The sequence below is a fragment of the Triturus cristatus genome, chromosome 8 (assembly GCF_964204655.1).
Source record: "Triturus cristatus chromosome 8, aTriCri1.1, whole genome shotgun sequence".
In the NCBI taxonomy this organism is placed as follows: Eukaryota; Metazoa; Chordata; class Amphibia; order Caudata; family Salamandridae; genus Triturus; species Triturus cristatus.
In genome coordinates, this window is record NC_140591.1 from 1243199082 (window position 1) to 1243217294 (window position 18213).

Below are 18213 nucleotides of genomic sequence, written 5' to 3' on the forward strand. Positions count from 1 at the left end.
AATAAAACAATTTGTAGGGTAATTAGCGATTTTTATGAATTGCATAATTTTTATTATACCCAAAAGCATTTAGGTAAGCCGTCAAAATACAGTGATAACAGTTAGTGATAAAGTGACAATTGGTGCGCAGTGATATTGTGCGTGCTATATACAAAGTGATTTAAAAGGTCTGAAAATTATTATTGGCCAGAAAACAGGTATTCATAGTAGAACAGCGAAATAAATCAATTCGTTTTGCGCAGGCTCTAATTACTGGTCCAGGGGATAGTGTCGACGTTTCAACCCAAATACTGCACAACTATAAGGTCAGTGCGGGTCTTCATCAGGACAGGGGCAAGAGGATGACGGCCTGTAAATGGTGAGAGGACTTGAATCAGATGTGTTGTCAAAGAATAGTGACTCACAAAGAATTTAGGTGGCATTACACTCACCTAATTGTGAAAACAGGGTTACATATGGTAGAATCACATCTGAACCCTTCAGAAAATTGCGAAGCTTGGACATCCCATGTGAGTCTCAAGATGGAGGCATTCCAGTTTTATCTATAGATAAGGGGTTAGAATTAGATCAAGCCGTTTAATTGCTGAGTGTTGGGATGGCGTGTCAGTTAAGGCTCACCTTAGTTGAATTTAGATGTTGAGGCGGTTGTCTCCCACCTAGACACGTCTAATCTTGGTGAAATCAGTGCATCCTACGAAATATTCCAGTCTGTGGATAATTGGAATGGGGTTAGAGTAGCTGTCTAATTACTTAAAGTGCTCAAGTTATATGTGGCTCAAATGACAAGAACAACTCACCTTTATTCAATATGGATACTGGGGCGGCTGGCCGTCAATAATTTGAGCGTCTCAACCGTTCTATCCGTTGGAAATTTAAAGCGCGTTTTAAAAAAAGGGGAGGCCATCTCACATGTAAGACATATTCTTTGGGCTTTGTGGGAGCCGGACGAGGCTCAGTGGCACTCGCTGCTTACCTTGATCAAATAGTGGGCAACGGGCGGCAGGCAAACGTCCTTGCTCGTCCGAAGGGATTAGAAGCAGTGCTCGAAATGAGCCTGCTGATATAACCGATAGAAGCGTGCACGTTCACACCGGGAGTTACTCGTTGCTAAGCAACGGAAGATGCTGGCGCTAGAAAGCGTCCTGCGTCAGACGGCGTTGTGGAGAGCAAGCTGGCATGTAACACGCATTAGGCGGTAAGGCCAAAATGCAGATCCACATAAATGGAACTATTTCTTAGTGTAAATGTCACATGTTTATTAAGAGTCTCTCGGAATGGAGGGGACATAATGAATTGAAGCAAAAGCATTCAAGTTCTAATGATATTGCGTCCATGCCATATATCTTAAAATTAAAGTAGTATACTAGTTAGCACTGCTTATTCAAAGCATTGACGTGGAGCTCGCAAAATTGATGTTCAACAATATGAAGAACACATTGATGTATAGAACAGGGAGGCATTTTCGTTTACAGGGCATAAATTATCCTTTCGTGATCATTGGCCACAGTAACAGTCTTGTGGTGAAGTATTGCACATGATAATATTGCAAGTCGTACAAGATTATTCCTAGCGACATGAAATTCAGTGTCAAACAATTGTTCAATACATATATGTTGTAATCATTCATATTCTGTTTCATTGAACATACAACCGAACACTACGCAAAGTATGTATGGTAAATCGGGATTGGTAAAGACCAATTCAGTGATATTATATAATCTGAAATGAATTGTAAAACATAAAACAGAGAACTTTCTTATGTAGTCACTAGGCCTATTAACAATGTTTCTTATGCCCGGCTCTAGAGAATGTAAATTATCTGATAGGGGTATTATATTCTCCATTATATGCCTTGCATGTAAACTTGGCCAGTGCAGATTTTAGATGTAAATTTTAAAGTAAGAGTATAGACAGATTGAATGGGTCAGCATCTGTTATAGAAAGGGACAGTTTAAAGTTGTCCCATTTGCTTTGATGTCTCCTCCATCTCGTTTAACCCATTTTGTACTGAGTTAAGTAGATGGATCCATCTGCACTCCTTGTAATTCATGTTTCATACAATTGATCTCCCTCTGGCATTGGGGATGATCTTCTCTAGTACCCACCATGTTAGGTTATTCGGAGAATGTTGGTGTGTCATGCAGTGTTCAACCAAGGGGGCACCTTGCATCTTATTCTGCTCATGTGTTGCAAGATCCTAACTTTAGCTTTCTGGGTAGTTTGCCCAACGTATATCAGTCCACAAGGGCACAGAATAGCATATATGACATTTATACTATTGCAATTTGTAAAGTGGGAAAGTTTGTATGTTCTGTTCGTATATGTAAATGTAGTTCCCTCCTGACATAAATCACAAGCCTTACAATGTCCACATTTATGATGTCCAGTTATTGGTGGGAGACCAAGGTGGCTTCTGAGATCTGGTGGCTTGGGTGCTTCCAAGTATGCATTAACCACTGTATCCTTTATTTTTCTAACCCTCTTGAAAGCAAAGATGGGGTCCTGCATGGTTTGTAGTTCACCTGCAACCATATTCCAATATGGAGAGAAATTCATTGTTGAAATATGAGTCACACCATCCACGTAGTCTAAGGGATAATCTACCCTATGGGCAGTACCTAAGACTCAGAAGGAATTGCACAAGGAGGACTGACTATTTCAAGGAATCCGAAATACTCACTACCCGTCTCAAAGAGATGGGATATCCTACTGGACTGTTGAAACGGGCAAAAAAGCGAGCTTGTTATTGCCCTCGTGAGCAACTCTTGGAGATCAATCAAAAACACATGGAGACAGACAAGATTGTCTGCGTAACCACATTTAACACCAAAAGCAGCGAAATAAGAAAAGTGGTGAAGAAATATTGGAATTTGGTTGCAGGTGAACTACAAACCACGCAGGACCCCATCTTTGCTTTCAAGAGGGGTAGAAATATTATACAGTGGTTAATGCATACTTGGAAGCACCCAAGCCACCAGATCTCAGAAGCCACCTTGGTCTCCCACCAATAACTGGACATCATAAATGTGGACATTGTAAGGCTTGTGATTTATGTCAGGAGGGAACTACATTTACATATACGAACAGAACATACAAACTTTCCTACTTTACAAATTGCAATAGTATAAATGTCATATATGCTATTCTGTGCCCTTGTGGCCTGATATACGTTGGGCAAACTACCCAGAAAGCTAAAGTTAGGATCTTGCAACACATGAACAGAATAAGATGCAAGGTGCAAGGGGCCCCCATGGTTGAACACTACATGACACACCAACATTATCCAAATAACCTAACTTGGTGGGTACTAGAGAAGATCATCCCCAATGCCAGTTGGGGATCAATTGTAAGAAACATGAATTACAAGGAGTCCAGATGGATCCATCTACTTAACTCAGTACAAAATGGGTTAAACGAGATGGAGGAGATATCAAAGCAAATGGGACAACTTTCAACTGTCCCTTTCTGTAACAGAGATGCTGACCCATTCAATCTGTCTATACTCTTACTTTGAAATTTACATCTAAAATCTGCACTGGCCAAGTTTACATGCAAGGCATATAATGGAGAATATAAAACCCCTATCAGATAATTTACATTCTCTAGAGCCGGGCAGAAGAAACATTGTTAATAGGCCTAGTGACTACATAAGAAAGTTTTCTCTGTTTTATGTTTGATGTTTTACAATTCATTTCAGATTATATAATATCACTGAATTGGTATTTACCAATCCCGATTTACCATACATACTTTGCGTAGTGTTCGGTTGTATGTTCAATGAAACAGAATATGAATGATTACAACATATATGTATTGAACAATTGTTTGACACTGAATTTCATGTCGCTAGGAATAATCTTGTACGACTTGCAATATTATCATGTGCAATACTTCACCACAAGACTGTTACTGTGACCAATGATCACGAAAGGATAATTTATGCCCTGTAAATGAAAATGCCTCCCTGTTCTACACATCAATGTGTTCTTCATATTGTTGAACATCAATTTTGCGAGCTCCACGTCAATGCTTTGAATAAGCAGTGCTAACTAGTATACTGCTTTAATTTTAAGATATATGGCATGGACTCAATATCATTAGAACTCTAATGCTTTTGCATCAATTCATTATGTCCCCTCCATTCCGAGAGACTCTTAATAAATATGCGACATTTACACTAAGAAATAGTTCCATTTATGTGGATCTGCATTTTGTCCTTTCCGCCTAATGCGTGTTACATGCCAGCTTGCTCTCCACAACGCTGTCTGACGCGGGACGCTTTCTAGCGCCAGCATCTTCCGTTGCTTAGCAACGAGTAACTCCCGGCGTGAACGTGCACGCTTCTATCGGTTATATCAGCAGGCTCATTTCGAGCGCAGCTTCTAATCCCTTCGGACGAGCAAGGACGTTTGCCTGCCGCCCGTTGCCCACTATTTGATCAAGGTAAGCAGCGAGTGCCTCTGAGCCTCGTCCGGCTCCCACAAAGCCCAAAGAATATGTCTTACATGTGAGATGGCCTCCCCTTTTTTTAAAACGCGCTTTGAATTTCCAACAGATAGAATGGTTGAGACGCTCAAATTATTGACGGCCAGCCACCCCAGTATCCATATTGACTAAAGGTGAGTTGTTCTTGTCATTTGAGCCACATATAACTTGAGCACTTTCAGTAATTAGACAGCTACTCTAACCCCATTCCAATTATCCACAGACTGTAATATTTCGTAGGATGCACTGATTTCACCAAGATTAGACGTGTCTAGGTGGGAGACAACCGCCTCAACATCTAAATTCAACTAAGGTGAGCATTAACCGACACGCCATCCCAACACTCCGCAATTAAACGGCTTGATCTAATTCTAACCTCTTATCTATAGATAAAACTGGAATGCCTCCATCTTGAGACTCACATGGGATGTCCAAGCTTCGCAATTTTCTGAAGGGTTCAGATGTGATTCTACCATATGTAACCCTGTTTTCACAATTAGGTGAGTGTAATGCCACCTAAATTCTTTGTGAGTCACTATTCTTTGACAACACATCTGATTCAAGTCCTCTCACCATTTACAGGCAGTCATTCTCTTGCCCCTGTCCTGATGAAGACCCGCACTGACCTTATAGTTGTGCAGTATTTGGGTTGAAACGTCGACACTATCCCCTGGACCAGTAATTAGAGCCTGCGCAAAACGAATTGATTTATTTCGCAGTTCTACTATGAATACCTGTTTTCTGGCCAATAATAATTTTCTGACCTTTTAAATCACTTTGTATATAGCACGCACAATATCACTGCGCACCAATTGTCACTTTATCACTAACTTTTATCACTTTGTATTTTGACGGCTTACCTAAATGGTTCTGGGTATATATATGAATGATGCAATTCATAAAAATCGCTAATTACCCTACAAATTGTTTTATTTCATGTGTTGTTCAGGATTAATTGCAATGTTTGAATAACGTATGATTCGTACTATTAGTAAAAAAATGTGCCTTTCACCCAACAGAACCATTGTTTCCTTGACGACAGATGTGGATGTTAAGGCAGAGCAAATAAGCACAAGGAGCGTGCTGTTGCTCTGCTCACCTTCAACTGCTCCAGAGTGAAGCGTTCTTGTATCCAAATAGACGAGTCCCGTCAAAGGGCATGTTCATAAAGGATGATAGGACATTGCCTCAAAAATCAGTTGACCGCAGGCAGGCATGCCCCCAAATAGGGAAGCTGGGTCCAATGAACTGTCCGATGGACTCGGATGTATTCAAGCCTCAACAAATTGTGTACTTGGTCGCATCATAACCATCTTGGATGGCTTGGATTAGGAAAGTTCTGAGTTCTTATGGGAAACCTAGGAGGACTTGAGTCAAGGAATCCCAAAGAACATCGAAAGAGAAGCCCAGGAGACGGCAGGCATTCACAGACCTGAGAGCCAAGCTGGTGGAAGAAAATAAACTTTTCCCAATAATCTCCACAAGTTTCGACTCCCCATCGGGGAAGTCGCCAGGAAGGTATTAAGGTTCGTATGATTTTTAGATGCCTGCACCATCAAGCTTTCAAGGGAGAAGTTATGAAAAACAAATGCAGAGTCGCCCAGAGCAAGGCGATGGCGGCTCGCAATCTGGCAATTGCCCTGGGGGCCAGAGCAAGATTTGGCCCAAGAGTCCAAATGGGCATCTAGAGCCTAAACTTTTCTATAAGTGTCTCATTGAAGTGAAGGAGAGGCTCAGTGGATGTTAGCCCAGGCTGGAGCACTTCAGTCAAGATGCTGGTTTTTACCTTTAAGGTGTGGAGCTGGAGGTCAAGAACTCCAGCAGCCCAACACATGATAACTGCATAAAACACGCTCTCCTAAGTTACAGGACCAGGGGGTGCATGGAGGCTAGGACTCAGGGCATGGGGGGAGGGGTGCTGGCGCTTTAATGGAAGCCGAGCATGGCTCCCCCGAGGCCGTAACATCACCAACTGGGAGTCAAGGCTCCGGGGAACGTCACTAAGTAAGAACAGGAGCCTTTTCATTCGGAGGGTCTGACTGACGGCGATGGCAGACCCACCGGCGGGACCCATTGTTTCCTTGACATAAGATCGCCCAGGTTCTGAGGGATACTGGTTTACCCCATTGTTTGCCAAACTTAACATCTACATCAGCCCTCCCCCCTTTTTTTTTTTTTGCAGCTTATGCAGGAGTACTCCTTACCATCAGACAATTCAACCTCAGCAAGGTGCACAGCGGTTTCACAGCTGCGGCGCCCTCTTCCCAGTGGTCAGGGTCAGCGGGCCACTCAGTCCACTGGTCCCCTACCAAAGCAGCCCTACTTGCCAAATACCTTTTGTGTGCCCTTAGCGGAGAACAGCCACTCAGTTGCAGGAGGGGTCCGATTCTTACAGTGGGTCCTGCGGATAGTCCAAAAGAGTTGCATCTTACCCTTCATTGCCACTTTACTGCACCTTCCACCATCTCCATAGCGAATGATGGAGGACCCTCAGTATGTCTGTCTTATGGCAGGAAGTGCAAGCCCTTTTGGCCAAAGGGGCTATTGAGAGGGTGATTGTGCCAGAAGTAGGTTGGGGTTGTTTCTCCTCCTATTTTCTGGTGCCGAGGAAGGACAGATGTCTTTGTACTATTTTCAAACCTGTATAGGAAGCTGGCTTTTTATGTAGTGCACCTAAATAAGTTACACTAAGATGAAAATTCAGATGAACCCTATTGGTTTACAGGCCTTAAATGAATAATCCCAAATGCTTTCTTTGTGGTAGTGTGTGCGAGCAGTTTAGGCTTATCATGGGGTAGTGTTAAGCATTTGTTGTACACACAGAGTCCATAAATGAGACACATACTCCAGAAGAAACTTGAGACCAATTTAGAAAAATAACACATATTTGTATATAATGTTAGACACCAAGATCATCAGAATTAGGTTCGTAATTTAGGCGTTATATATTTTTACCGGTAAAACTGTAGAAAATCACTGCTGTCAGATTTGAGGCATGACTGGGTTCAAACTGGAATGGCATGGTGAGCAAAAAAACGATGGATTTAGGCCTAGATCTCTGTACTGGGGTGAATGTATGACATTGTTCTGCATTCTGTCCATCAACTGTTGTTTTTGCATTTTTAGATTTGAGGCATGAGCCTTGAATGCAGTAATGTTGTCCCATATCCCATTTCTGCCAGCCCATGGATGTTACCTACGGTTCACGGTGGGCCACGAGCACTTTCAGTTCACCGTGCTCCCATTCGTCTCCCACCTCCAGACTACGGCAGACCTCCTGCACTCGCTGAGGTTCACTATCAACGTGCCGAAGTGACGCCTGATTCTCTCAGACGCTAACTTTCATCGAGCGTTTCTGTACACGGTGCAGTTTTGGGCCTATCCTCCAGAGCTGCGTGTCCGGGAAATTCTTGGTATGATACAGATGTTTCAGCCTCTATCCCGGATTTCGGTGAGAATTACTGTGAGGCTGCTGGGCCTCATGGCCTCCTGCATACTGCTGATGGATCATGCCAGCTGGCATACGAGTGTTCTGCAGTGGGACCTGAAGTTCCAATGAGCGCAGCATCAGGGGAATCTTTCTGATTACATCCAGATCTCAGAGGGAACTGCACAGCAACTGCAGTGGTGGTTAACAAACTAAGATTGGGTCAGAGGCAGATCCCTCTCCCTTGCCCAACCAGATCTAACGTTGGTGAAAGATGCATCACTCCTGGGATGGGGTGGCCATCTGGGAGAAACGGAGATCAGAGGCGTCTGGTTTCCGGTGGAGTCTGGCCTCCATATCAACCTTCTGGAGCTCCGGGTGATCAGATTGGCACTGAAGGCATTCCTTCCCTCTCTCAAAGAGAAAATGGTGCAGGTGTTTACCAACATCACCACTGTCATGTGGTACTTCAACAAACAGGGTGGTGTGGAGTCATAAACCCTTTGTCAGGAGGTTCTCTGTCTCTGGAAATGGCTGGAACATCAGGGCATGACACTGGTGGTTCAACACCTGGTGGGATCTCTGAACGCCAGGGCAGACCAACCAGCTGTCTGTGCCTGGTCAATCACGGTTGGCATCTCCATCCAGAGGTGGCGCAAGGTCTCTTTCAGCGGTGGGGAGAGCCTTTGTTAGATCTGTTTGTCTCCAAAGAGAATGCGCAGTATCAGCAGTATTGCGCGTTTGGAGTTTCCAAGGCGGTGCTCACTCGGCAACGCTTTTCGTTGCGAGTGGTGCTTTGGCCTCCTGTATGCCTTTCTGCCTATACCACTTCTGCCTAGAGTGCTCAAGAAGATCAAGCATGACCGGGCTCAAGTTCTTCTTCTTATAGCTCTGGATTGGGCACAAAGTGTCTGGTACTCTGACCTTCTGCGCATGGCCATGGATCCTCTGATCAGACTGCCCCTTTCGGGGGTATCTTCTGTTGCAGCAGCAGGGAACAGTTCTTCACCCAAACTTGTTCAGTCTCCACCTCCTCGCGAGGTGGCAATTGAAGGCTTTCGGCCTTCTGCCCGATGTCTGTGATGTTATCTTGGCATCCAGGCGTCCCTCCTCTATAATGGTGTACGACTGTAGATGGAACAAATTTGTTGCACAGTGCACACCAAAGGCTGTTGATCCCCTTCATGCCCCTCTTCCTGAGGTTCTCTTGTACATACGTTCTTTGGCCCAGCAGGGATCTGCTTTGGGCACTCTTAAAGGATACCTTGCAGCTATCTCTGCCTTTCTGCGCCTTCCAGATCAGCCTATTTTATTTATGTCTCCCATTGTTACTAGGCTCTTACTCATTTATTTCCATTGAATGTGTATGCCAGGTGCTGGTATAGGTTTGTGGCTTAGCGCGACACCCGGCAGACGAACCCGTTGTACAAGTGTAGAAACTTAAATGGGGGTGTAATATGCTATCTTTTTCAGGCTGTAAGTCTGATTTACTGCACAATTTAATTTCACAGCATAGCCTGTACTGGCCTATCAGCAAATAAAAATCTAGTATGAATAGGATGCTTGCTTGATAGAAGGAAATGTAAGATTTTTGTAGTTTGTTTGGGGTAAAGATAATGTGGACTTAAACAATTGGGCACATTTATTAAGACCCACCTTAGCTTACATGCATTGTTTAAACAGTAACTAATATTTCTATTTTGTTTAATATATATTTTTTTCAATTTTAGGCAAGCTGGACAAACGCTAGTAAAAAACAGCGTGAAAAGTTGCTAGAGTTAATTCGTCGCCTTGCAGAGGATGACAAGGATGGGGTCATGGCACACAAAGTTTTGAACCTTCTGTGGAATTTAGCTCATAGTGATGATGTGCCTGTTGATATCATGGACCAAGCTCTCAGTGCCCACATAAAAATCTTAGATTACAGTTGTTCACAGGTTAGTTATTTATAGTTATTGTATGCAAATTGTTTTTACATTGTTGACTTTTGGTACAGGTGAAACTATCTTTAAAAACGTATTGTGTGAGGAATGGATTTGTTAAGAAAAAAATGAATGACCTATTATGTCTAGATTGATAAAGTTGATTTTCTTCTTTAACCAACTCCTTTGGAGATTGATTGCCTTAATGAAAATAAGAATGACAGGATTAAATGCTCTAGGCTTTCTCTCATCTGAATGAGCCCAAAACTTGCAATGACGAGTCATTTGTAAAACTAGGGGAGCAGGCATTTTTGTTGGTGCTCTTCTCTTAGTACGTCCCTGTTGTGTTGATGAACAGATCACTTATGGCCTCTTATATCATCCGGGCATACGGTGCGGACAGCCTTGAGCACAACAGAATGTTGAGGCTGCTAGCTACATAGACTGCTCTGACTTAACATCCAGCGAAATGCAAAATATTTTGCCCAATTAATACAGAAACCCTCTTCATGCTGCTTTTGTTGAGATATATCCTTTCTTGTGGATCTAACACCAAAGTTTTGGTGTTTACTGAATTTGTACTTTCTGTTGATACCCCTTTTTAGGTCGAGCCTATAGCAGCGCGCATGCGTTGCTCTGGCGAGACTTTATAAACAGTATAAAAGGGCTTTGGAAAGCTCGCCACACGCTTGTGCGTGAGGTTTATTTTCTTTCTGAGGCTATTCGCCTTTGCGTGCGTCTTTCTGAGAAAGACAGCACACAATTGGGCAAAGGCGGGTGCATGTACTACCTTTTGGTCTGCCCACGGCCTATTGCTTGCGGTTACAGGCCACATCTGTTTTGAATTATCGTGCACAGATGCGTGCGCGATAATTCAAAACAGATGTCTCGCTGTGGCGCGCACCACTCGTGTGCTTGTCTTCTCATTGGGCTTCGGCAAAGTCAGCCGCCTGTTAATTTTCGCATAGCGCTTTCACTTAAAGTGAAAGCGCGATGCGAAAATAAACACATAGCTGCCTTTGCTGTACCACGCTTGTTACGTCCTAACCCTTACTTTTGTAGTCAATACAGCGTGCCATCTAACTCCCCTTTTACATGCGCTCCAGTTTTAAAAAAGGTATTCAACAGTAAGACCTTGCTCTGTTCAGTGAACCTCTGTTCCCTTCTGGCTCCCGGTAGCTGTACGCTGTTTAAATATCGTACGCCGTTCTCTGCTCAGGTCGCACACGAACAACCTCCCCCACCCGCGAGCCCGTCCTTTCAATCACAGCTGGACATCCAGCCTGTAAACCCGATCACGCTCCCGGGGTCTGGAGATTGCAGGCGAGCTGCGGCCTGATTGCTTGGCAGGAGCGCAAGCCGTGCTCTGATTGGCCGTCTGCGGGTGTGCACGTGAAGAGGGCCGTGCAGCAGCCGATAAGCAGCCAAGCCAGACTTCGCTTCTTACCAGTCTACGAGAGGCTGCAGCACGGAGAGGAGACCGGGTCTAGCTTGAGTCCGAGCATCCACAGCAAAGTTCATCAAAATCCAGGTATTGCCGAATAAATGGAGACGTTTTTCAGTTTACTGGACATGTGCAGCGCAGAGTTACCCATCTTTCTATTACCTTGAATTGCACGGCGAGAGTGGATTAAGAAACCACTTTGAGGGAGTGAATTTTGGAAAAGGCACGGTGGTGTGATGTAATAGAGATCCGAATTTCAAAAGAGCGCAAAAGAAACCACATGGCTTTTAGTGCTAGTTTCATAAAATCATTGGTTTTTATAGACAGGGTGCTGCTTCTCAGTCACTTGAACCCTTTTAATTGTCATGCCTTAAAAGTGTGCTTACATTTCATTAAACACCTATGATGCACTTAAAACGTATGTTTACCTAGCCCCCCCCCCCCCCCCCCCCCCCCCAACTCTTATTGTTAAGTCTTTACCTTTTTTGTTTGATTAACATATGCTAATCGGCTCATCCGTACTGGTTAGTGTTAGAAAAGATGCAGAGTTAGCGTGTGTTTAAAACACAGTAGGTTACAGTTCGTCATTAGTTTGTAAAGCTGCTAGGCTAGACTGGGCGACATTGTTCCAAGTGAGTGGCAGGCCAACTGTCCAATGGTACACACCGGGCATGGCTCAGGTTTGAGTGTGTCCGGAGACATGACGCTAAAAATGCATTAATTTGGGTCGCAAATGTGTGTCACGCTAGGCAAGTCTCACTTGGCTGCACCCCTACAATTGCGCACAAATCAAGAAACCGTGTCTTCATCCGGTGTCAGTCCTATTTCAATGACTGTGACAAAAATTCACACACCTCACTTGGGGAGGATTATACTAGTTCACTTGGAAAAGTAGCTCAGTGGGTTAATGCGCTCATTGAAGAGATTTATGTTTAACCGGTTAGTGACCTCTGAGTCCTGGAAATCCCAGACTTAGTCCGCCATACTCCCATGTTGGATAACATGCACATCGCTCACATTGCTCATAGTGGCGTCTGCTATAATTCAACTACATACTCTTATATTTGAGTGCTATGTGAAAATAAAGATAGTGCTAATAACGTCACCGTCTGACGTCATACTGTCCTAGATTTGCAGTTCATTTACATGGCGGGAGTAGTAAGTCTGTCTCGAGGGCTACTCAATGGACTTTATATGTTAATTAGAGGAAAAACATGTTTCACTTATGCTGGGCATTTTAATGTTTCTGTGATATTCTTGGATAATTGTTTTGGATAATTATTTCCATTTAGTCAAACTTGGCAACTTTCTAACTTTGAATGTGCCTCCTATTAAGGGAAGTTTGGGATACACATTGGCTGGAGTAGTACAGTAGGAAGACTCGTGTCATTCCAGGAAGACTTGTGACTTGAATGAGACTCCTGCGAGTTCAGGGAGACATGTGAGTTTACTGAGACATGTGAGTTTACGGAACAGATGTGAGCCCAAGGACACTGCTGTGGTTGCAGAGAGACTCAAGTGATAGCTGTAAGACTGTCTTAAGTGCTGGGAGCCTGTCTTGACTGTTGGAAGATGTGTGATTGTTGTGACACTAGAGGAAGGACAGGTAGGCCTATATCAAATGATGACGTCTCCTAGTGAGTTTAGGTGTACTTGAACTATGTGCATTCATTCTTTTTCTATACTCGAACAACGTTTTTGTATAATAGTTTTTCCATTAAATTGCCTTTTCGAAATTTGATTTAATTATGTAAATTGTAGAACATTTGTAATTTGTATGAAGTATGTATGTGCCAACGACTTACTATGTGCAAAAGCTGACCGTTCTCGTGGTGCATTGCGGGTCCCAGTAACACTATGAAAACTTCATAAGCCGTAAGAAATAGCAAGCATTGGCATAGCCAATAGGTTTCGCCTTTGGGACCTTATAAGTGTTTAGCCATGCAACAGTTGATGTTGTTGCACCAAGGATATTGTGCTGCATAACTAAATACTTATAAGGTCCCAAAGGTAAGACCTATTGGCTATGCCAATGCTTTATTGGGCTTGCCAGAGTTGCAGTCTTGACATTCCCATTTCTTTATGCTTGCTGTCCTTCTCCGCCTGGTTTCTGCTCTGTTATGGCTAGTTCTTTGTCTCTCTGTGCCCAAGTTACTTTTGCGGATGTACCATTAGTTTTATGTATCATAGTGGCACAGGCTGTCCTACATTTCAGAGGAAACGGACATCTTCGAGCTTGAGGAACATCTGAACATCTAAGAAGCGCTTAGTGACCTTACCTCCTTGGGTTCTTACTATCAGATATCCTAAAGGAGTTGATGTCCTGATTCTCATGTTTTGGTACCTGGTACTTTGTTTCCTAAGCCAAGGCCTATGTTAAATAGCAAGACCGTGGTAGTAGATGAGTGAGTTCATCGGATGAATCACCAGCCATGCTTGTATATCGGTTGGACACCATCCTCTCTTCTTGGGCGACATGTGAAGTTTTGTAAAGTGTCCCACAAGACACCTGTCAGGTGTGCTTAGTAAAGCTGTTTCTTAGCTAACTGCTTTCATTGCTGTAACAGATATTCTGAACTTATTATCCTCTAAGACAAGATGTTTGCTCTCTTTATTCAGAGGATCTATAAATGCTGGTGCTGCAGCAATATACTATAAGGTCACAGAGATCAAAAGTCTGACTGTAAGTCTGCTCATAGGAAAAGATCATCTTTGTGTGCTGTTTTTTACCCCTGAAGTGTAGCAGGAGCGGATATTGCTGAAGTAGGAGTCAAAAAAATGTCCATGGCCTGTTCTAAAAGATCTGGAACGAAAGATAGAAAAGATCTCAAATGAAATTAATTATGTTGCATTGTTTAAATAATCAAAGAAGATATTCTCTACAATCCTGAATAATAATTCAACACTGTTATCAATGGACACTGTTAACTGAAGTGATTTTGAAAGCTTTGGAGAATACTTTCAAACAAATGATAAGGTAGAAGACAACTCTGAAATTGTTGTTTTCGGAGACAGATCTTCGTTTAAAATATGAAGTTCATATAGAACATTTGTACCGGCGTGAATGGTGCTAGAATTATTTAGATTGAGTACTCTGCTGTAATCCTTCAAATTTCCACACTCTACCTTTACCATGTGGTAGGGCGCAAACTTTACATAATTGTTTTGCCACTGACTTGGGCAATGACAATTACAATGAAGTGGACAACTGTTCCCTAATATATTGATAACTGGTATGAAGAAATTAAAGATGTGCTGTGGTCAGGTCTCATCTTGGGTCTGGTTTCCTGGGGTGGAAAGTCACGAAAGTAACTGACGTCAGTGCGCTGGGGTGGCGTCACTTCTGGCCCGGACGCTGCTGCCGATGCAGAACCAAACAATGCCACCTGGGGTACTGCTCAAAGACGTCCAGATCCAGTCGGACTCCTGGGGATTATTATAAGGTAAGGAATCTGCGCCTTGGTTTTCTCTACCAGATAAGTCATTACTGAAGGTAATTAACTTGTTCCTCTCCTCTAAGACTTGTTCTTAGGTCGGTAAAATGCCAGCTATGTTCTCAACTCCTCCCGCATCTTTTTGGACACCTGCTGTTCTGGACGACCTTCAGGCATCCCTTACTCGAACTATCCAGAATGGTCACGATGTAGAGAAATGTATAATACATTCTGGCTTGGACCTTTAGCAGTAGGCACCAGAGTGACTATTTGACACCATGCCTAGATGAGATCTACAGGCTTCTCTGGCGATGCTCAAGCATCTCTTATAGACATACCTTTTGAAGGCTCTTATGTCTTTGGAAAAAAAGCAGTCTTTTTCTTTGAACTGTTGCATGAGAGTAGAGACACGGCACGTTCCTTGGGTCCACTAACAGTTTCGCCCGCTCCATGTGTGTGGTTAGGTTTTTCAGTTTCGCCAATCCCCTCCACCAGCCCAGCAGGCCATTCAGCCCTTTCATGGCAGAGGCCGCGGTTCTCAGAGACCATTCCCAGGACAGCAGGTAGAACGTGCAGCTCAGTCACTTTCCTCTTCAGCATGCACAGGTGCAAAGCAGCATGAGGGTGTATGTGAAAGGATTTAATCTTTAGGTGCCACTGGTATTAATAGCTCCACCCAAGACAGAATTACAGAACACTTTACTCGTAATAATCTTTTCGTTTTTTGTTTATCTAAAAGATATTCATGTTTAAATTAAGAAATGGAGAATAAATTAGCAGATTGGCAGAACATCCTTTATGAGCTAGAAGCTTCTTTGTGCCACTGGTTAAACCTGGAATCGTAAGTGGTAGTGCCCTGGTAATTGAGTAACTATTTAACATTTCCTGTCTGAAAGAATCACGTAGTGATAGATTCCTTACCTTAGAATTAGTCCCAGGCGTCTCACAGGATCCGGAAAGTTTTCGCCAGCAGTACCCCTGCACGTTGAAAGGGGGAGTCATGCGGCTCCGCGTCCGTCGTTGGCGTCATGGTCACCGAGATGACGTCGCTGCAGCTACTTAGATGCCGCCCTCGTGCGCTGACGTCAGTTCTTTCTTTTTCCACGCCAGCTAGCGCAGATCCGGAGAGAGCGGTACCCCCAGTCACTTTTTGACTGAGTTTTTCGAGGCCTTTTTGTCTCTCTTTTTCGAGTCGATCGACTCCTGGTGCCGTAGGGATGCCCGGCTTCAAGTCTTGCGGGGACTGTCATCGCATGATGTGGGTGACGGACACACAACGTGTGTGTCTCTACTGCCTAGGACGCGACCCCGACCCAAAGTCTTTCCCCGACTGCCGGGCCATGGCGCTGAAGACTTTGTGGAAGCAGCCCCGAAAGTTGCTTGAAGTCTGGCAGTCGGCTGCATGCCGCTCAAGGTCCCTTGGGAGGTCGAGGGACCGGTCGGGGAGCCATCACCATCGTTCGTGGGGATCGAAGTCTTCGCCCTTGGGGTCAGGTAAGACGAAGAATCACAAGAAGTCATAGCGTCATCTGACAGAGCCTACGCAGTCGCTGTCGGCCTACCCGCCCTTCCCGGGTCCGTCGGCGACTCCGACCCAGCTGTAGGAGTTTCTGTCAGCCATGGCCTGCCTCTTTGGGCCGTCGTGACCCGCCTGTGCGCCTTCGGGACCCGCGGGCCCGACTGGGGGAGAGGGGGGGGGGGGGGGTCCTCACCCTTCACTGTCAGCAGCTCTGGCATCGCTGTCAGCACCGGCGCCGCAGGGCCCCCAAGGATCCAGGCCTGGATCCCGGTCGATGCCTATTTACCTCGTGACACCTCCACTGATGTCGACCCCACGAGCACCACCTCCGACGTCGCCCGTGGCACCAGACGACATCCCCCCCCCCCGTGGCACCGGACGACATCCCCCCCCCTGGTCCCAGCCCCGATGTGGACACGGAACGGCGTCACCCGACACCGATTCCGACACTGATGGGACCTTTCTTTCCCTATGTCCAGCCTCCTTATTTTAGGCCTGTCCATCATCCTTCAGAGGAAGGGGAGGACTGGGAGGGGTCTGAGGACCCTCTTACAGCTCAATATGAGTATGACCCGGACTGGGCAGAGGAAGTGGGGGATGCCAGTGGTCTGGACAACTCCCCTGACCTTTGCATACTCGCTCGTCCTACTGTGGCTACGGTGGAGGGTGCAAGTTACGCAGTGGTGTTGCGTAGGGCGGCCGAGGCTCTACACCTCCAACTCCCTACAGTGACTGTCAGGACTAACCTCCTGACAGAAGTGCTTCAGCCGGTGGCTACCTCTGCGGAGCCACTGCTGCCCTTTAATGAGGCACTTTCTGACGTTCTTTTGGGCACCTGCTCCAGGCCCAACACAGGGGCTCCTGTGGATAGGAACGTGGCCCGACTCCATAGCCTGGCCCCCGCAACCCCCTTTTCCTCTCCCAACACCCCACCCCTGAGAGCTTGGTTGTCCAAGCCTCCACTTCCCAGAGCGCATTCCTTACCGCACCCCCAAACACGGAATCCAAGAGACTGGAACAGTTTGGGAAGAAGATTTTTTCTTCCGCCAGTTTAGGGCTGCGGATGCCGCATGCCTCTTGGGATATGGTGGCGCAAGTGCTGCCTCAGTGTCTGGAGGAGGCGCGGACAGTGTTCTCTCAGGCTATTGTTGAGGGGAGAGATGCAACGAAGTTCACAATTCGATGTGGCCTTGACACCGCCGATTTGCTGGGCAGAGTGATTTCCACGACAGTGGCGCCTCGCCGCCACGCCTGGCTGAGGATTACTGGCTTTTCGGGAGATGTCCAGAACACCCTGATGGGTATGCCCTTTGATGGCATTCGCCTTTTTGGCAACAAGGCAGATAGTGCGTTGGAGCGTTCTAAGGGCTCGCGGGCTACGGCCAAGTCCTTGGGCCTTTCTGCCACGCGCCCTCCTCCGCCTTATGCTTCTCTCTCCTTTTGTGGCCACGGAAGGGGCGCCCCACCACGTTCATGTCAAAGCCACAGGCTGCAGCAGTCTAAGCACGGACATGGGACCTGCAGAGGCGAGTCGGGGGGCCAGCAGGGGGGTCAGTCCACTTCTACCCTGGCCACCACTACCCCAAAACCTTCTTAGTCCGGTTTTTCAAGCCCATCAAATGCCAGTGGGCAGCAGGATTCGCCATCACCTCCCCCACTGGTGCACCGTCATTTCGGACAGGTGGGTTTTACAAATAGTCCGAAGGGGCTACTCCCTCCCCTTCAAGAATACCCCTCCAGCCATGCTACCTCAGTACCACAGCATGTCGGGGGATCATTTGGCACTTCAACAGCAAGGCCATCGAGCGTGTTCCTGCGCCAGAAGTAGGACATGGTTGTCATTCCCACTATTTTCTGGTGCCCAAGAAGGACAGGGGCATGCGTCCTATCTTGGACCTGAGGAACGTCAATTGCCATCCGGAAGGAGAAGTTCAAGATGCTAACCCTGGCTCAGGTCTTGTCTGCCCTGGACCCTGGAGACT

General features: G+C 45.5%; 1 protein-coding gene across 2 annotated transcripts in view; it reads left to right on the top strand.

Moving 5' to 3' along the window:
- The window catches only part of USP9X (ubiquitin specific peptidase 9 X-linked), a 1605828-nt gene that overhangs the window by 395147 nt on the left and 1192468 nt on the right, over window positions 1–18213 (top strand). For both annotated transcript variants that reach the window (XM_085622934.1, XM_085622935.1), the window contains exon 12: window positions 9643–9849. In XM_085622934.1, the coding sequence (XP_085479060.1) occupies window positions 9643–9849 (207 nt within the window). The remainder of the gene's footprint in view (window positions 1–9642; window positions 9850–18213) is intronic.